The 21,633-nt window shown below is 37.7% G+C and overlaps 1 protein-coding gene across 4 annotated transcripts in view; it reads left to right on the top strand.

The window, feature by feature from the left end:
* Positions 1 to 21,633, top strand: part of LOC139952029 (dystroglycan 1-like) — an 82,771-nt gene that overhangs the window by 44,797 nt on the left and 16,341 nt on the right. For 3 of the 4 annotated variants that reach the window (XM_071950975.1, XM_071950981.1, XM_071950976.1), the window contains 2 exons: positions 5,853 to 5,898; positions 16,129 to 16,653. In XM_071950975.1, coding sequence (XP_071807076.1) covers positions 16,342 to 16,653 — 312 coding nt within the window. In that variant the 5' untranslated portion in view covers positions 5,853 to 5,898; positions 16,129 to 16,341. Of the gene's footprint in view, positions 1 to 5,852; positions 5,899 to 9,423; positions 9,445 to 16,128; positions 16,654 to 21,633 lie in introns of those variants that run through there. The other variant, XM_071950990.1, reaches the window with a different exon arrangement.

Below are 21,633 nucleotides of genomic sequence, written 5' to 3'. Positions count from 1 at the left end.
AGTTGTAAACTAATTATTTGGTACAACATGTAGTTTCTCTTAAAGACTCCATGGTGTTGAAGCCTGGTTGCAGTTTTCTAGCCATGTCTTAATATGTGTGTTCATTGACCCCCTATTCCTTGAACACAGTAAATGATTAACAATTAACTCGAAAGGGAAACTCACAATCAATCCTAGCTTTATAGATTTGACCCCTCCATCTTGTCCTGTTGAATACAATTGCCTATCACTAAGCCCTTGTTAAATTGATCTACCATAATCAGGGGATTTACATATTGATTAAGGGATTAGACTGTGCTGGTGTTTAGCCTCTCCTTTTGTATGTGTCCTCAAGTATTTCCACTTTTCCTCAGTTAAACATGAATTTGAGAAGGTAATTGACCATCAACAAATTAGTGGCAGGAGGTCTAGATTTGTTGGGTAACTCTGTCCATGCTCTTTCTTACTGAATAGGATTTATTTCAATCTTTCTGCTAATGAAACCAATGGATGTATTCTTTAAAAGCATTGTATCTAAGGCCTTAACGATTCCTTTGAAGAAATTACTTCACCGACATAAAAACCCCTGCTGCGAAGAACGGATAAGTGAGTTCACTTTAGGGTTTAGCTTTTAAGAGAACTAGCTTTAGTTGAAATAAAAGCAGAATTTAATTAGCTACCCCAACTGGAAAGTTTTAAAACGTCATTGAATAGTCAACAAAATCACAAAAACACACCAAAACAAAGATTCGCATTTAGCTTCACAAGGATTGTCCTCTCTTAAATTGTCAAATTTGTTTCAAATCATGAAAGAAACAGACAAGGATTTATGTGTTCATGGTCTCAATCAGATTTTCAGGTTGGGTTGATGATCTTTAAGTCTTCTAAAATGTCAGCAATTGATTTATTATATAAATTAGCTGAAGGGTCATTCTAAAGTATCTTATACTCTGGGGTCATGTGAAGGGGGCAATGTTCCCTAGGCTAGTTGACTCTGCCCATGATCTGCCCTTCTTGCATTCCTTACACCACTGTTGGTGGGGCCAGGCTTAAATTACTGTATGCTTGACACATGGGTATGGTCATCTATAGATTGATGAGGTTCCTGTCAGCCAAGCATCCCACAGTGTTTTTATAAAACATATTTCATGACTGAGGCCACTGATATCCTGCTTGGCTTTGGTCAGATTTTGTTTTTTCACATGTGGTGATTGCAGTTGAGTGAATCATCTTCGCTGTTGCTCCAATAATTCTATGAACTCAAATATATATATATGTAGGCCTTGAGGCGTATTGAGTCATAGAGTATTTGACATCATATGCTGCGTATACAGTGGCAATGGCAGGACATTAAGCAGGGCGAATGATTTATCATTTGGCTAAAGCACAAAGCTTGCTTTCACTCTACCTCCAAGCCTTCACAAACCATTCCTGGCTCCAGACCGAAAAGACACTGGTGGCTTATTTCTTCAGTAAACATTGAACAACCAATGATTGTCACATGATCTAGCCAACATTTCATGCACACTTAAAGGAACACGTTGCCTTGGATCGGTCGAGTTGGTCTTTGAAAAGCGTTTGTAACCGTTTTTTAAAAAATGCATATGGGTAGAAAGATGTTGTAAAAGTAGAATACAATGATCCACACAAACATGCCTCGAAATTGCGTGGTTTTCCTTTTACCTTGTCGACTAACACGTCGGCCATTTATGGGGGTCAAAATTTTGACTCCCATAAATGGCCGACCATGTTAGTTCGCACAGTAGAAGGAAAACCACGCAATTTCGAGGCAAACTTGTGTGGATCATTGTATTCTACTTTTAAAACATCTTTCCAACCATATGCATTTTATAAAATACGGTTACAAACGCTTTTGTTTTGACCAACTCGTCCGATCCAAGGCAACGTGTTCCTTTAATTAGTTTGACATTAACGGTAATTTCCAAGACTACTTGAGACACCATGTGTTAAGTTTGTAAGTACATTTTTTTAAATATATAAAGATAGGGCCTATAAATTCACATTATGTTTGTGAATGTGCAAGATTTTTAACTAGAGTAATTCAGTAATCATAGCGTAAATCACTATACCACTAGTAATGTGTTGTATGCACTTTTTTAACATTTTACTTGTGAAATATGAAAGTTCATGATGCAGTTTGTCTAGATGTGAAGGTAGAAGAGGATTGTTGGCTAGAAATACCGACACAAGAAGGATCTTGAATGAAGACTAGCACTACTAAACATCAGCAGTCACTGATGATGGCCTACAGTGTTAAGAGGCTTTCTACTGCAGATCTAATTACACATCATAAGGGGATACAATTAGCATTGACCAACCTGTCTCAAGTAAACACACACACACACACCAGATACACCAGATTCCTTGAAACTGGATATAATCAAATTTGCCAAGTAGGCCTATATCATCTACATGTACTTGCTCATTCCTATAGGGGCAATGAAGTGCAAAAGGCCCAGGATTGATTCATTTTGGTCTCTATTATAACGTGAACAAATCCAGAAGCTCAAGCCAGGGTAGTGAGTTAGTGGTCCTTGAGGATTCCTTGTTTAAGTGATGTGCTATTTCCTGGTTGGACCATCTTACCATTGGACGTCATACCATTGGATGTGGAGGTTTTTCAGCTGGAGTCCAGCCATAAAGTGGTCCGTATCCTATAAACAAAAGGCCATCAACAAAAAAGGCTTGCAACAAAAGGCTGATACTTTCTGATAATTCTCACCTAGATTCTTTTTGATCAAATGTTATTGAAAGCCAGCTGGTGGTTTCCTAGTTGGGGATCAATCAACAGCTTCTAAAATGAACCTGAAGTTCAGACACATCTTCAGACAAGAATATTGTTAGTAGAATTGTCCACTTTTCTAATAGTTAACAACTCTCATCTGTTACAGTAAGTACCACAGTAGTACTTACATCAACTCTGTGCCAACTGTTGAAATAATGACTCCCACTCCAACACCCTCCCCTACCTAGTCATGTATGGTCCTACACCACCTTTATGAAGAATTTAACACCAAGTTGTCAACAGTTTGAATGATCCTGCTATTTGTGGGACCACAAGGCCTTCTGAGAGATTCTTCATTGTCCACCAGCCTTTAAGTTATTCTCTTTTCAAATTGAGTTGAGAAAATAAACACTCTGGTGGATGGCCTTTGGCAAAGACAAACAAACTGCAGCTCTCTCTCTCTGTAATGCTTTGCCTTGCATCCACTTTCCTTTCTCCATCATATTTGTATGAATGCATTTTCCAAGGGGCAGCTAAGGGGAAGGGAGGGAAAAGGTTATGTATGTAAATGTAGCGCAACTGTGAGCAGAGTGGACATGTTCTGCAAGCCTTGTCAAGGTATAAGTGTTTTCATTTTCATATACATTAGTTTGTCAAATCGTGCATTGCTTCTCGATTAGGTTGTTATCCATCCTGGGTTTTTAGATGAATATGTTGTCGTCATGACGTTGAATTGTTTTGCTATTTCTTCATCTGGCAAGTAGGCCTGTGAATTGTTTTGCTATTTCTTTTTCTGGCAAGTAGGCCGGTGAATTGTTTTGCTATTTCTTCATCTGGCAAGTAGGCCTGTGAATTGTTTTGCTATTTCTTTTTCTGGCAAGTAGGCCGGTGAATTGGTTTACTATTTCATTTTCTTCATCTGGCAAGTAGGCCTGTTAAGAATTCAAACCAATCTAGTGAGTTCAGTTGAAATAGAACTGACAGACTTAAAGATTTATTGTGCATGCTAACAATGTGAGACCAATGATCTCCTATATAAATGGTGGACTTGGACATTGCTGTTCAAAGAAGTTCTTTTAAGCATTTTTCATGATATGAAATGACCAGAATATGACTGTCAACATGTGCCTGGGCAGAGAGGGAAGTGTTGTGTCACGCCACGTCAGCCTATCAATACCTAGAGCTTTCAAGTAAGTTGTAGGCTATGTAGGTAAGGAACAAGCTACATTATCAACATGTAGTCAAGTCATTATTGTGAACATGGCTGCGTAAATTGAATCTGGCTACAATAGATGTTGAACTAATTTAGCTTTACCTTCTTGGATACAATGGTCGCAGTAGATTCTGTGTCCATACTCCAAATCCAACCTTAATGCTCAATTGTCTTAAATCATGGTGGTCTAAATCAGTGAACATTACAGTATGTACATATTATAAGAGCACCACAGTCAAATGGTATAATGCTATGGGGGTCAAGATCTGGTGTTCTCAGAGTGTGGGTTCTAGTCCTGGTCATGGCTCTTGTGTTGGATCTTTGTCCTTCAGATTAGATGTGCTGCATCACCTTATATTATTTAGGTAAGCCAAGCTGTCTTTAATGTGTAAGTAACTTACATAGAACACCTTGTTATCCCTGTGGTTCATGGTTCTAAGAAACAGTAACCAAAGACATCAGATTTGTAGGAGTTATTAAAAACCTGCGCAGAAGGCTTTATTAATAATTTGTGTAACTAATCTTGTGTAGGCAAAACTTGATGTGGTAAATAGTACAGTGACACTTTATTGTTGCTGTGCATTCAGGCGTTGCAGGTGCTCTCCTATTGTAGTGTTACCATAGCAACCTTATAATGGAATACTCCCATCTGTGCTTAATGGCCTTTTTAATGCATTTGAAATAAGTGATAAACAAACTAGCAACAGTTTCAGCTATTGATTCTAAGATAATGGGCATACCATGGAGGAAGGAAAGGGACTCATAATTTCCACGTAAATAGTATGAGAGAATCTAATAGACCTTTATTATGCTGCCTCCATCTCAGTCATGTTCCTTGTATCAAATAACAATAATGTATGCTAAATAGGAACTTAATAAGAGACTTAATTATTGTGTTTATCTAGCCTCAGTTTGGTTACATTGTTATCAATGGGGAAAATGAAGATGGCTGCACCATGAAGGTCTATAGAGTTAAAAGGACTTTCTTTTATTTTTCATTGAAATGTGACATTAAATTCTTATCACTTAAAATGTTAATGATCATCATAATGGATTTTAACATCCATGATAATACCTGAAACTAGTCTTATATTCACTTCATATTCTTAATCATTCGATTTCCAAAAGCACTTTCTTTCTTTTTTGTTTGTGGAATTGTGACATAATTTGTTTACACTTTTCACTTACAGTGTTACATACCATGGGTATTCCTATCCATAATCTTACCATGGAGGGTAATCTTACCATGGAGGGTAATCTTACCATAGAGGGTAATCTTACCATGGAGGGAAATCTTACCATGGAGGGTTATCTTACCATGGAGGGTAATCTTACCATGGAGGGTTATCTTACCATGGAGGGTAATCTTACCATGGAGGGTAATCTTACCATGGAGGGTAATCTTACCATGGAGGGTAATCTTACCATGGAGGGAAATCTTACCATGGAGGGTTATCTTACCATGGAGGGTAATCTTACCATGGAGGGTTATCTTACCATGGAGGGTTATCTTACCATGGAGGGTAATCTTACTATGAAGGGAAATCTTACCATGGAGGGTAATCTTACCATGGAGGGTAATCTTACCATGGAGGGTAATCTTACCATGGAGGGTAATCTTACCATGGAGGGTAATCTTACCATGGAGGGTAATCTTACCATGGAGGGTAATCTTACCATGGAGGGTAATCTTACCATGGAGGGTAATCTTACCATGGAGGGTAATCTTACCATGGAGGGTAATCTTACCATAGAGTGAAATCTTACCGTGGAGGGTAATCTTACCATGGAGGGAAATCTTACCATGGAGTGAAATCTTACCATGGAAGGTAATCTTACCGCGGAGGGAAATCTTACCAGGAACTAGTGTAATATTTATCCATGTTCTTAAATTCCTTATGTTTTCTTCAACAGGCTGCCTGAAGTGACAATCAAACCTCTGTTCATCCACTGTGTATAGGTAAGTACCACACAATTCTAGTGTTTTGGTTTACATCACATCTTGGGGTCTGTGTTTGTAGTGTTTTGGTAATCATGTAATAGATGCTGTGCAATGTACTTAGCACTAAGCAAAAACCAATGTTTATTCTACACTTGAGTTACTACCAACCATCCATAAATATCCATATTCTCCTCACTATATGGTCAACATCACGGTGTATGGTCATAAACACAATCTATCTTCAGCTGCTGCTTTTGCTGCTTTCCATCAACTGATCAACTTCATACCAAAATATTTTATGATTTCACATTCCATGACATTATTTATTCTTTGCATTCTCTCCTTGGTATTTTCGTAGTCAAGTTATGATCAAATTTTTAAATGGTCTGAAATATTTTCTGTATGCATGGTTGATCACATTTGTATGGTTAGAGAATTTGATTTAGTTGCTTTCACTATTTTATGGTTGATGGTTTATTTATATTTACCTTACCACTTTGTATAAGTTTTTTTACCAATCAAAACACAGTTGAAGGTATGGTAGGTATTTGATATTCTTATAGTGAGTTTCACTCATGTTAACTGATGTATGCATTGCTAAAAGTAGCTGCTTTTTGGGGGGTAAAAACTCACTATATGTTCACACATGTTTTGATTTAATGTATCCTAACCTGGCTCATTGTTACCATCATATTTGGATCGATTCCTTTAGCATATGACGAAGATGTTGAGGAATGTTAACAAACCGTTTTAAGAAGGACATGAATCTGAACTATTTGCCAATGGTGTCAGTATTGACCTCAATATACAGATTCATCATGGAGAGACAATAACGTTATGGCCTCCTTGCACTTGACCATTGGCTTGGTATTCCGTTAAAATATTTCAGTTGAAATGAAACATTGTTTTCATAAAGATGCCCACCATTGAGGATTCATTTCCTTGTACTGTAAGAAGCAGGTCTGCAGTTTGTCAGCATGACAAGGAGCATATCTCAGACCAGTTTTATTACCTAAAAATTAGAACTTGTTACATGACAAATCATGACAGCTTGATTTCTGCCTACATTTCTGATTTCAGAATGTGCCTTTTGGGGGAAACATTAGTAACAAAGATGTAGGCCTACAAACGTGTACTAACAATTCTATATGACAAATTTTAAAGTATTAAAAAATGTCTTTTAAAACCAAGTCTTACTTTTTATAGAATAAATAATAATTATATTATTTAAAGTCTAGCCAATCTATGGGATAAGCTCAATACATAAATCTAGCTAACTGAAAAAAGGAGGCATTGTTTGTAGGGCAAAATGACTGTCTTGAGGAAGTGGTTACAATGGCTGACTAACAAAGTGACACATTTGCTGTCTTCAATGTTTTACAGTAGTTGTCCCACTAGATGGCATTTCTTTGTTGATGGGGGTCTTTGTTCATTTCATCTTGGTCATCACCAGCTGCCTATGGCTACCTTTTCATCTTTTGTGTCCATCTCAAAAGAGTTTACCTCAAGCCTTTGACTTCCTCACTCTACTGTGGCTAAGACCACTCGTCTCATTGAAGTATGTCCTGTCCATCCTCTACTAGTGTGGTCAACCTTCCTTGGGTGGTTACATAGAACCTCCATGGTAGAACCTTCTATTCTTGTGAATGTTATTCACTGACTCTGTCTGCAGGCAACAAGTGTTTATTCAGGAGATGCTCATTGCATGCTCAGTGAAACCATAAGATGGAATTTAGTATTGAGTTTGTTTACAGGTAAGCATCCTTGTTTTTTTGATGTGGTCAGTTGCTTATATTGGCCCAGCAAACTGTAATCAATTTGAATAGACAGGTAGATCATGCTTGAGAGAATTTTATTAGTCATCACTTTCAGTTGTTACCCAAGCAAGGGAGCTAAGTCTAACTGAAAAACACATCATAGTGTAGACCTAATGTACACTTCAAAGTTGGTCTCAGTCAACCATAATTATTTGATGAAATTGTGTTTGTTTCCAACATTGCCAAGAAGGAGGTATACTGCAGGTATAAGACCATGGAGCTACCTCCATCATAGGACCAAATTGCAGACAGTCTAGATAGTTCCTTTTTGTGATTGGATAGTGGGTTAAGACTTACACTTCAAAGTTGGTCTCAGTCAACCATAATTATTTGATGAAATTGTGTTTGTTTCCAACATTGCCAAGAAGGAGGTATACTGCAGGTATAAGACCATGGAGCTACCTCCATTATAGGACCAAATTGCAGACAGTCTAGATGGTTCCTTTTTGTGATTGGATAGTGGGTTAAGACTACATGGCTACGAGAAGTTGACATGTACATGGTATTCACTATCCATGGCACCCAAAGCTGAATATATTATTTGTTTCAACGAAAACTGGACAGAAACATTAACTTGTAGGGCCTTAATGCACATCATAACTTGTTGTGTACATTGATGGTGAGTAATCAGGGCAACAATATAAGACATCTATCTATTATGAATGATGTCTGAACTGTATCATTGCTGAATTCCTAAGCAGTATCACACTGGGAAATAATTCTTCTGGTTTTTCAGTTCTTTCACTCAACAGCTGGGAATGGAATGTGGAAGGTTTTATCAAAGAGCTAGGACCCTAGCTCTATGGTTTTATGCAGCCAGTTATAAGCAGTCAACAATCTCTACTTATAATAAATGCCTCTTTAGTAGTAATAAAACAAAATAGTTCAATTGAAATATCAAAGCTTCACCTGGAACTCCTTTGTTACTATTGAGTTGTATGTTTCTTGGTTTTACTTTGTGAGCCACAACCAGTGCATGGACTCTGATTGCTGAATAGATCCAATTTGCTAGAGTTTGGTTCTTATGTTATTCTTTTAAGACATGCCTGTCTTAGTTGTAAAGCCACTCTGTCTGTGTCAGAGGTACAAATTAACGGGTGAATGTTCACTTTTCAGATGAAGATTCTCTCAAGTTTTGTTCATAAGGGTATCAATAGTTCATATTGTTTCAGGGGAATTTTTTTCCCCCCTGATTTTGAAAATTTATCACCAAGAAGAAAACAAAATAGTGTCCTGCAATCGCTGAAAGAAGGTTATAATACAAGACAAAACCCAGCTATGTCTTCATCAGTTTGATCAACAAGGAACAAAGAAGAGAATTTTGAAACTATTACAGGAAACAATACATCTTCAAGTGTTGGTTTGGTATCACAGAAACAAAGTCACATAGGGGGCCTACTGTGCCTCCTTCTTTTGTATGTTTCAACATCACAGAATTTAAACCAGTACACACAGAGTCTTATACCAGACTGTCTTCTACAAGAAAAATGATGCACTGTTCAATAGATGCAGTCAATCACAGTGTAAGGGTTGGTGGTGGGGATGGGGGTTGGGGTGGGGGTGGGGGGTAGGTAGTCAGACCTTTAAGATTAGAAAGAAGCATCTTATGTTGACAGAAGCTACAGCTGATAACATCCTGCACAGAGATTGAGCTTTCATTAACACAGGAGTGTCTGAAACAACATCCAATCCATAACTGTATTGCTCTCAACTGTTTTTGTTTTGTCTGCATCATCGGAGCATGGAGGTAGGAGAATAGATCAGAGATAGATCAGAGTAAAGGATTGGTATCTAGTTAGGAGTCTTTCTGGAGCATTATCAGATTGGGATCCACTTTGATGAAAAGAAAATGATTGCAAGATGGTCAGAGTGTTGTAGCTCAATACTTTGGACATTTTACCCTCCAGTCTTGAAAAAACCCTCCTCTAAATCAATCAGAATCCTGTGTTTATTTGTGCATCGGCAGTTTCTAAGACCTGTTCAGTGTCTCCAGGGATAAACATTTATGCTCTGTAAAAAATTGACAAGTTACCTACCTTTGAAGTAAATAAATTGTGAGGAGGAGAGGAGAGTCCCTGTAGACATTCAAACACTTTAGATGTATGGCCTTGGATACTTCATGTTGTTATGTTGTTTGTAGGCATAATGGCAAGAACAAGGCAGCTCTTGTATTGGCCAATGTGTGTGGTAGACCCATTAAAACATTCCTTTGGGCTGTAGCCAATGCTGGTTATGAGTATTGTGTGCTTGTTTGAGGTTGGATAGAGGAAATTGCTGCAGTGTTTTTTTGTGGTTTACAACAAAGTTGAGGAGATTCCAGTTATTTGCACTTGATGTAATTAGGGCAACCCCCAATAGACTTTGGTTCTTGACCACAATATTTCTTTCTTCTGAGATCAAACAAATGGAAATTTTTCCATATTTAGATAGAGTTTGGGTTTGCATGATGTAAGACTTCTCCTAATGGTCCACTATTCTGTTCCTACAAACAACAACAGACCCATAAAATACATTTGGTGAGGATGTACCAGTACATGTACTAAATTTAAAGGAACACGTTGCCTTGGATCGGACGAGTTGGTCTATTAAAAGCGTTCGAAACCATTTATGAAATGCATATGGTTAGAAAGATGTTTTAAAAGTAGAATATAATGATCCACACAAGTATCGCTCAAAACTGCACGGTTTTCCTGTTACATTGCGAACTAACACGGTCGGCCATTTATGGGAGTCAAAAAATTTGACTCCCATAAATGGCCGACCGTGTTAGTCGACGAAGTAAAAGGAAAACCACGCAATTTCGAGGCATATATGTGTAGATCATTGTATTCTACTTTTACAACATCTTTCTACCCATATGTATTTTATAACAAACGGTTACAGAACGCTTTTCAAAAACCAACTGGACCGATCCAAGGCAACGTGTTCCTTTAAACTCCTGCGAATGTAGGCTGGTACAGTATAAAATCATTTGATTTAAGACAAACAGTCAGTACTATGTCATGGCATGTAGGGTCAGTGGAATTAGCACCAGATGTTAAATCTTAAAGATGGCTATTCAATATGTCTGACCTTGCCTAGATATACACCCTCTTGTTGTGATCTGAAATGAGCACAAATTAGCTACCAGCAAGAATAGAAGCTTCTGACAGTGGGACATTAGTGGAGGGGTGGGACATTAGTGGAGGGTTATGAATCCCTGCAGCTGCATATGTGAGTAATCAATTTAGCTACATTTCCAAAATGCTACAGGTTTAGTAAGTAATTTCATGTAAATTAGTGTATTCTGTGACGAAGCTTCAGGCTGTTCTATCATTGTGAGGTTCTTTAGAGTGAGTCATAAGGATCCTTCATCAACAAGCAGACTATGCTCAATAACCTTCAGTATCTCGTTTTCATCGTCAATAGACAACTGCTCAATATAACATTGGCGGCCACACACAGGTCTGCAAGACAATCGACATCTTGAAGAAATGTGACTACGTGCAGCAATTTTTCCATATGTGGATGTTAGGCTACACAGAAACAGAACAAATTCAGTCATATGAACATTTTTTTAACAAATAAAGAACTTACATGTACTACTGTTTACATCATGGAACTTACTTTCCAAAAATAGAGCATATATGGTTTGAGCATGGTTTTGAGCATGTGCTTGCACAGTTTTTAAAAAAGACAAAGTCTATGATAAAGATTGAAGCCAAGTACAATGTAATTAAAAAATACGTGGAGATGTTTTGTTGAGATTCCACCATGAGTTGCAGCCACCATGGAGGTAGAAGCAGCCACCATGTAAAGCCTACATGATGTACAAGTTTGATAAAGTGAGACTTGTCGTCAAGGTCTCTATGGAATGAGGATACATGATTGTAGAAAAGGCCTATCATGGAGGAAGCAATGTATGGGCTTATACACAGAAACACAAACTGAATGAATTCTGCAGGGTAGTATTTAGGACTTACACCACAATGCAGTTATCTCCATAGTGCTATTCTAACCAGGTATAAAATAAAATGTCTGTCAACTGTCTGCTCTTATGATTTGTTAGGTTTTTGTCAACTGTCTGCTCTTATGATTTGTTAGGTTTGCTACTATGGAAGAAGAGGTAGCAAAGTTTCTATGTTAGTACAGTAGTTGCCAGTCAGCCTTGCCCGGCCTTTCACAAAGGTTATGGGTGGTTTTTTATATTATATATGTGGGCGACTTGGCCAGGATATTATCAAGGCAAGGTGAGTGGTCTAAATAAACCCCCCACCACCATACACCTTTTAAGTGTCTTTGTTACCCACTCTCAGCCTATTTATTGTGGATTGAAGGCTTTCATATTCCAGGAGCCAAAATGGTGTTTAGGTTCTCAGTTAGGTGACTACATCACTTAGGCTTGAAATGTAAAGCTTAGTGCTTGCTCTATGGTTGTCTGTTGCTGTTAATAAACATTGTGTTCCGAATCCACCATGGATAAATCTTTATCTTACAATGACTTGAACCCAACTATATGTATGATATGACAGTTAATAATGCACTACAGAAGCTGTGCCTTCTTTATGTAAGTTGTGTTTCTCTTCTGCATGTTGTGTACAGCCAATGATCCCTCCATAGATCCTACATGTGTATTTAAATACTGCTCCAGGTGAGGATTTTACTATTGCAGTAGTAAGAATATGTAGGGTGCTGTCTAACCACACGTTGAAAAACAACATGTTGATAACTAAACATTGGAGTCAATAATTGTCGTTTAAAGCTTTTGATCTTAACCAGTTCGCCAATATTGCACATTGCAAGGATGTCTGTTTCTGCATATATACATTGTGTAAATGGAAATAAGCCAATCCCTGCGTAACTCAAAAGGTACGATCATCGTGCAATTAAAGAAATTAAAGATTGAAGTCATGATCAATCTCATCGCCCACTATGTGCATTCCAGTGTCAAGTTGACAGTGACTCTGAGTATGACATCAAGGTTTACTTCTTTGACCCTTTTATAATTTACCCTCGGTAAGGACAAGCGTGACCGGATTCGTGCCCTACACTAGGTTTGTGCGCAGTAAACAACCTCTGTTATAATTGTTGGTACAAAGGAGCGTAAGTGTTGCGCATCTGTGGTCCAGTGCCCACACAAATTTTAGTTATGTGAGTTTTTGTGTTTGAGTATTTAAGGCAGAATTTCAAGGATTCATTGGGGTGTAGGCTATGTGGGTTAGGTAACAAAATCTGTTGACAAACTATTGGGTTGATGTTGATCGCCAAAGGTAGATGTTTCTGGTGAATTTTGCAACACAAAGTAAACGACTATCAGCAACGTGAGTAGGATATAATGTACTTGAAGTTAAAGAGAAGCGCACTTTATTAATAGAGTGCACATGTCAGGAATGTGCAATCATTATTATAATGAGAAATGACTGAACATGTCTTCTGTACACAGGTATGTCAAGTTTGTTAACGGTGCATACAATGGACATACATGTATTGTACTGAGCTCTCTGTCTCAATTGCACACAAAACAAAATATGAAACTTATTGCTTTTTCACTTCAGTCATTCTGAGAAAACAAATAGTTAAAACAAATAGCAATTTAACTGAAATTTCACAATTCAACTGAAATTTCACAATTTAACTGATATTTAATTTGATTTAACAATTCGAAAGGATTGTTGGACACCCCTTAAGTGTTTGAAAAACTGAAATGTTTGCTGAAAAGCGTTCTTGATTTGCTATCAGACTACATGTGTGGGTTTTTCTGATTACATGCCATATGAAACTGTCATCTGTGGTAATCTAATTTGTAGTTCAAGTTCACCAGTTAGTCTTGTAATATAGGAGAGTGGTTAGGATGCTGAGGAACATGTGTTATTCTTAAGGTGATTAGGATTGTACCAGGGTCAGGTCACAAATCTAAATTACTTCAGTTAATTTTTCTGAACTTGAATCCAATCTGGAAAATACATACTATAGGTCTTTTTTAAAGTATACATTGATTTACATTGTTAGCTATACACATTAGGCCTATCATGTACATTTACGTACATATACGTAGGCTTACATATAGGCCTATGTACAAGTATCATTATGCATTAATGCACATTCTGCCATGTAAATGTCATGGCCGAGTTTTTGAATGTTTAATTTCATATTGCTTGCTTCAGAAGAAAGTTAAAATGGCTGCGGGAAAGAACATTGTGAAGAGAAAATCAGTTTCCATCCTATAGTTGATAAACACACCATGCAACCAATTTGTGGTCAAGTTTATACTGAAAACCACTATTAACAGTTCATATTGGGTTTTATTTTGATTGCAGAATTTTTAATAAGAAACAGTGATTTTTGGAGGTCTTACAAAGTGTTATTTTTCTTGGCTTTTAGGCCTATAATATTTCAGATAATAATAATGTGGACTTTTTCAGTCCCTTTGACTAGTCACTCAAAACCATTCAAATGAGTCAGTCTTGAGCAAACTAACAAAGTACTGTAATTGGAACTTAAGATTGAATTTTACTGGGCCATGCATGTATGTTTGTGTACACTGTAGGACCTACAGATTTGTGTACATTGTAGGACCTATAGATCCATAAAAGAAATCGTGTTTTTCTCAATAGGTAGCCTACCCTTTTAAATGTACAAAAAAGTGCACAATAGCTACCCCTACAATGTCTGTTTAGACATCTTATCGCTCCTGACATGTATTACACAATGTACAATTCTAATGTCAGAAAATTGTTCGCTCTATTTCTATCATTTACAACAGATAATAGTCAAAACTAGACCTATCAGAAAGTAGAAACAGTCGTAAAAAAAAGCCAGCCTTAAATGAAGAGAGAAACTGAAAAGTCATGCAAACAAACAGTTTATTAACGCTGCTCTTTTATCATGAACCAAATTATGTTAAAACTCGTTATCTGAGTGTGGGCTCATCTAGCGCAGCCTTTTGCAGCGGAAGTATGCATCCCTGGTGATGCATGACTGGTACACTGAACAATTTCTAAATATTGTACAAGCGAAGGCCTCCCTCAACAAAATGTATTGTGACCGCCCAGTGTGTGGGGGACACAGCGTGTAAATATTGTCAGCAAACACGGCCAGCGGCAGGTCCTATATTACTTGCTTTAAAGGCAGTGTTAGTGTAAGCCTTTAGAATGGAAACAAAACACCCATGTCTCCCTCCCCTGTAATGAAATTTCCTGTGATGTTGGGAAATATACCTTTAAATTCATGTTGAGATAATTCAGTGAAATCCACATTTGCAATTTTTAGTGGAATAAGTTTGAGAATGTCCTGTATTCCCTTTCAATGTTTGAAGATCCAAAAAGGATTGCTTACTATTAATGACCTTTGATCTATGCATCCAATTGTTTGTCAATGTTACATCATAATGAGCTGTAACCTAATGTTTTTATTTCAGAGTTATGACTTTATTATTAGCACAAATTGAGGCGCAGTGATACCAGTTATAACTAATTGTATAATATTGCCCTTTAAGTCTGCCTTCACTCAAGTGGAAGAGTTGCATGGTTTTATCTTGGAGGTGCCAGACAGACTGAGACAGTTTGTCCATTGAGCTGGAAAACCTTTCCTCTTCAGAGGATACACTACTGAAGAGAGTAATAGAATTGATATGCAGATGAGATAGCCCTACGGAAAGAAGAGAATGTAGATTGAGGCACTAACGTCTTATAAGGAGAATGTGATGAGGTACCGATGTATGATGTACAGCTGACTTCACTACTGCTTGTCTAGTCTGACTTTCACTCAATGTTCCATCAGATGGTTGAATCTTGTGTCTCGGATTAACTTTCTACTACATGTATGGTGTGATCAATTGTAAACCAAGATGCACTGCTTGGCTAGTTTGACTTTCACTCAATGTTCCATCGGATGGTTGAATGTCTTGGATTAACTTTCTACTACATGTATGGTGTGATCAATTGTAAACCAAGATGCACTGCTTGGCTAGTTGGACTTTCACTCAATGTTCCATCGGATGGTTGAATCTTATGTCTCGGATTAACTTTCTACTATGGTGTGATCAATTGTAAACCAAGATGCACTGGGTGGTGAGTGTCTTTTTGTGAACGGTATTGATGAGGAGGCTAGTCATTGAGAACTTGTCATTTCACACTTATGTAGTCTCCGACTAATTGTGTCATTTGTAGCTGGAGAGTTTCAAGGAGTCATGTACTGGAGTTAGAGGAACTGCAACATCATGAAAACTAATGCCATCGGAAACATGTTGTTTAAATAGCCCCTTTATAATGTGCGCTTATTTATAAGAAAACAATATTTTGCAATTGTTTGGAGTACGGTGTATGGCAAAAAAAACAAAAAACTTTTAAAACTGAAAAATAAGACAACACAAGAAAATACAAAAATTGCAGCAACCTTTAATATGCTTTTCTTTTGAAGCTTAACTTGATTGAATTTGTTTTTCCTTCTGCAGATTTCAACATGGTAGCTCTTGATGTGTTGGATGGCTGGATTTAAGCTCAAGTTTGAATTTGAGGAAGCAGTATTAGACATTAACTGAAAGACTTGTGTCATCCAACTGGGTCACCAGACTGATACAACCCATTGGAGTTTCTCCTGAGAGGTTTCTGTTAACTTTGCAGTGAAACAACCAATCTTGGTTGTCAAGAGTAACAAAGTAAACATCATGGCTTTGTTAATGAGTGATTTCAACCTGCGTCATCACTGTATCTTATGGATAACTGTAGTACTGTGCATAACAAGGACTGCTAGCGTTGTAAACGCAGACCAAATAAGCAACACACGAGCATGGAGCGGGCTTCATAGTGAACTCAAGAATGAATCCCCTGAGACTATAAACTCCGGTTTGGATAGAGCAGAATTATGGAAGCCAGTATCATTGGGAGCCGGTATGTTGGATGTTACAGCAACTGTGGGCAGAGTATTCAAATATGCTGTCCCTCAAGATGCATTTCTTGGAGACAACTTGAAATACAAGGTTTGTATTTTGTTAAATATCTCAGAATACCACACTAACACTGGTAACACCATGATAGTTGACTCGACCTCACATCTCTTTTATAGGCACTATAAAACATTATTCACCTACAAGTTAAAATGCTTTTTTTTTTCATGTATTAAGTGATGGGTGTGATGGCATTGTTTATTCAGTATTTCCAAAACATGTTTTGAAAATCTTTTTGCTAAGGTTTTTTTTTTTTTGGGGGGGGCTTCTCAAAAGCTATTCAGCAATTAGAGCTGTATGCGGCATTTGAATTAATCTATTTTGGATCTTATAAAGAGTAATTGAATTGAATTGAAATGAGAGCTACGTTATATATCACATAACGAGTGGTGGAGGAATGCAATAGCTTTTAGGCCTACTGTCCTATTCCCATCCCTACCTGTACTATCATTGTTATCACTGCTTCCTAGTGCTCATCATACCATGTTATCGGACATACAAAGTCCACTTGATTGGTTTAACCATGGAGCTGGTTAAAGGCAGTGGACACTATTGGTAATTACTCAAAATAATTATCATTATAAAACCTTTCTTGATTACGAGTAATGGGGAGAGGTTGATAGTATAAAACATTGTGAGAAACAGCTCCCTCTGAAGTGACAAAGTTTTTGAGAAAGAAGTAATTTTACATGAATTTGATTTTGAGACCTCAAATTTAGAATTTGAGGTCTCGAAATCAAGCATCTGAAAGCAAACAACTTCGTGTGACCATGGTGTGACAAAGTTTTTTCTTCTTTCATTAATATCTCGCAACTTCGACGACCGAATGAGCTCCAATTTTCGCAGGTATGTTATTGTATGCATATGTTGAAATACGCCAACTGTGAAGAATAGTCTTTGAAAATTACCAATAGTGTCCAGTGTCTTTAAACCAAAGTTACATTCTCATAAAAACATTTTGCATTGCATTTGGTAATATGGTAGTATACCAAGCAATGTTGATAGCCAACACCTTTCTTAAAATAAAACATCAGTCGATTCTCAAAGTGATTCAAAGACAGTGTATTATGTCGATATGAAGCCTAGTATTTATAAACGAAGCCTTAACGGATATCCTTAAGTTGTACTGGTTACAAAACAAGAATACAACGTTTTTTTTCCCCACATAAGCTTCTCTTCAACAGACTATATCAAATGAAATGCCCAGTCCTAGTTTTGTTGGTTACATAGACCGCGATCCCACTAGATCCACAATTGCGAGATCGGAATCCCGCAACAAGATTAGTTGACAGGCGTGAAATCGCGGTTGCGTTCCCACTTGAGAATGATTGCGCATTGATCCCCCTTTTGGGGAACGGATGTGGGTTCCAAAGAACACTGATTCGCTAGCAAATTGCGGGGTCTGATCGCCCTTTGCATTCCCTCTAGACTTTTGATCGCCCATTAATCCACAAGGGCGATCAGATCCTGCTTTAATCCTTTCGGGGTCTTGATCGCCCTTTTCTCGAATTGGGAGATCAATGCAGGGTCCAGTGGGAATGGGGTCTAAAGGCAGTTTAGTTTCTTTCTTGCAATTCACCTTGTTGGTGACTGCACTCTAAATCACTTGTGAGTTTGTAGTCTGGGTGCTGCATGAGAACATATGGTATAAGGTTTCATCATGGAAAGGTTAATGAATGCAAGTCCACTTGTTTGATTTCTAATCTTCATATTCCAAGTACCACACCTTAGATTGAATCTACTCTTGGGTCAGTCTACTTTTAGTAATCTTGTAAAATACCGTCCATGATACCTCACCAACAGATGTGTTTGTGACAGACATATTGAAATAAATGAAGGAGAAATATTTATTGGACTTTTTGCACTTAGTATGCTTTCAGTGCCCTAGCAGGTGCAGTCATGAGATGTCTACAAATAGGCTTAGGGGTGTTCACCTGTGACTCTGATGTCTTATTACTGATGAGAAATTGCTCGCTTTGATCTGAAGGAAGAGGGAATAAAATGGGCTCCTTCTACATCTTGATCTGGGGGATCACTTAAAGATAAAACGCATCTTATTGGTAGTGTCAAGGAATTCAAAAATGAAAATCTTCTGCAAAAATTGCCTTTCTTGATTCCCTTGTTCAAATAAATCTTGGAAATAAAATGCTTCCCCAGCTTTATAAACCTTTCTAGTTAACAAATGTTTACTGAGGACCATTACACTGCTGGTTGTTGAGTTCATTCCAAGTTAAAAGGGTCAGTTTGGATGTAAACATGGCTTCTTGTTGGAAGAATTATTTGAGTTGTGGACAAAAAACACCAGCCTTTTGTGACCTGGTTTGTTAGCAAGGTTTGTTTCTGGTTATTGGAACATAAACAGCTTCTGGATATTTAGCCAATTGTTATGCGTTGTTTATCAATGTCAGTATGGCAGCCATTATTCATGTCTTGCTGAAACATGGCTGTTCCATGCCTGTGTACATCCTGTGTATTCCCAGCTTACTCAGTCCCAGGTGGCAAATTAAGGTAAAAACTTCCAGAACTCAACATGTGCTAAATCACTTGTGCGAAAAAATATGCTTGTGTGTCATGTTTTACATACTTTTTAGTTGGATTCTAAGTAATCGGCCACAAAGTTAAGTTTCAAGTTCATACATGTATGGCACAAATGTAGCCTATGTACTTGCGTGCATGAAATGCATACTTTTTACTGCATTGTAGGTCTATGTCTTTTCATATTGTAGACTACATAAATGACATGATGTAAACTACCGAAGGTGATTTCATATTTAACAACAAATGTTGTTGTCAGAACACTTACAGATAAAATTGTTCCCAATTCCTAAATGCACAAAGGCAATTTGAATAATTGTAACATTAGTTTCCTTTTTGGACATTGCTTCATTACATAAGGTTGGGTCTAACTAGTCAGATGACAATCGGCCATTCCAACCATAGCACTTCCTCCCTCCATGTTCCAACCCTACGTGACTTTCACTCTATTTGAACCTCACCTTCCTCCAATTCCACTGTATCCAATTAGAAAGAAGTGATTGAAAAATGGGCTCTGCTACCATGTTCTCTATGCCCTCCTACTGATGATTGAATATGTGAAGTTGCAGTCAGGGTTCAATGTAGATAGCAGTTTACTGTCTAGGCCTTGTTTTTGTTAGTGCGTGCTCTTGCAGATTACAAGCACACTTGACTTCATGATATCCATTAAAAACAGTGTTACTTGTGCTGGGACGACCCAAATACATCTTGGGTCTTGTTGGAGCGCGGCCAACTTTTGTTTTCTGTACATTTCCTCTGCTTTCCTCATTTAGCTACTTCGCCCAAAAAATAAATAAATTGAGCAATAGTATGGATGCTAAGCACAGGCTGAGAGAGAATTCTCTGTGATGAATTGTTTATTTTTGTTTGACCCTCCTTATAAAAATAAATGTTCTGGAGAGTAGGAAATACATCTTTCAGCGGTTTATTGATCATCAGACCTTCTGTCAAAGCTAAGGTCAATTATCCATGTCACAACATTTAGGCCTACATGAGGGAGCGAAAACTGTTCTCATTATGCCATAATACTTTTCCTTAGATTAGGTCATAAAGAGACTAAAGCCCTGTTCGCATTGGACTTAATTTGGGTATCAATATTAAACTAACCGAGCAAATGGGTAACTTACCCATTTTAAGTCCAATGCGAACAGCCCAGGAAGTTTTCCTCCCAGGTAACTTACCCGACCCAAATGGGTAGTTTAACCGAGCCAAAGGTGCCCGGTTAAATTGACCAGGTTAGTTTAACCGAGCCGAAAAGTCCAATGCGAACGCAATCAGGGTAAAAGCTGTCCCAGTAAAAAGCCACATTCTGTCTCCCGGTCCACCTGCCGCGCCACGTGATTGTACATGTGCAATGTGTACACGGACGGAAGCTTGGTGCATTCAATGCATTCTCGCTGTCATGCACCCTGGTCAAAGGTTACTGCGATAGCGCCCTCTTGTGTTTTCTTAAGTTAGTTGATATGTGTTTTACCGATCGTATCGGTTAGTTTACCCACGTCAATAATCCGTGAGGACGCTGGTAAGTCCCGTCCCCCCCCCCCCCCCCCGTGGGATGTTAACCACTGTCTTAGTAAACGTTAGTCCAATGCAAACGCGGCCTTAGATTGGAAAGAGTATGGGGCCATTTAATGAGACACGTTAATTACAAAAATGGTGTCAATATGTAGCCTTCAATTTAGGTCTGGTACACACTAAGTAATAATAAGAGAATGTTAAACAACCTTGCTAAATTGTGTTCATTATAACAACTTCCCAGTCATGCCAAACCACTACAAATAATTTGCCATTACAAATTGTATAGCTATTGCCACTACAGTTGAAGATGTTGCCATTATCTACATGTACGTCTTGATTGACACACTGTAAACAGAAGTGAAATGTTGCAACTAATAATTGTTTTGCGCAACCTTTTATTGTTTGTATCTATCCATTGTTTTGCCTTTTGTGAACTTCCAAATTATAATGGAATGTGTTCCTACATGACATGTTCATTGTTTTTTCACTGGACTGCCAGTTAACCCCATCTAGGTATTGCTACTTGTTTCTCTTTGTTCTTAGTCATACCATGCTTTAGTGCTCCATAAATGAGTACCTTTCCCTAAGTTTAGGCAAATACTGTAAAGGACTCCTTTAATTCCATCTTATGCACTACCTCATTTTGGAATTCTTTACCTTGGCTTAATTGAAAGCTCAAAATCAGTACTGGCAAACTTAGGACTTAACATAGCATAATTCGTACATCACAGCATACATTTTTATGAAGTTTTTAAATTATAATAACAATAACGCCTTACATACATCCTCCAAGTCGCTGATAGAGACAAGCAAGGTTATTTTGTATTATGTATTTTATTTGCAAGATAGTACCATATGGTTATCTCTCTTGTATTTATTTTTCTGATGTTAGTCTTTGACAGTTTCTGATATCAGTCAAATAGACATTCATCAAATGTGCCTTGAAAATTACTTCTTTTT

The sequence above is a fragment of the Asterias amurensis genome, chromosome 2 (genome assembly GCF_032118995.1).
Source record: "Asterias amurensis chromosome 2, ASM3211899v1".
Classification (NCBI taxonomy): domain Eukaryota; kingdom Metazoa; phylum Echinodermata; class Asteroidea; order Forcipulatida; family Asteriidae; genus Asterias; species Asterias amurensis.
Note: the sequence above shows the minus strand (reverse complement) of the source record. Positions and strands in the feature narration are given on the sequence as shown.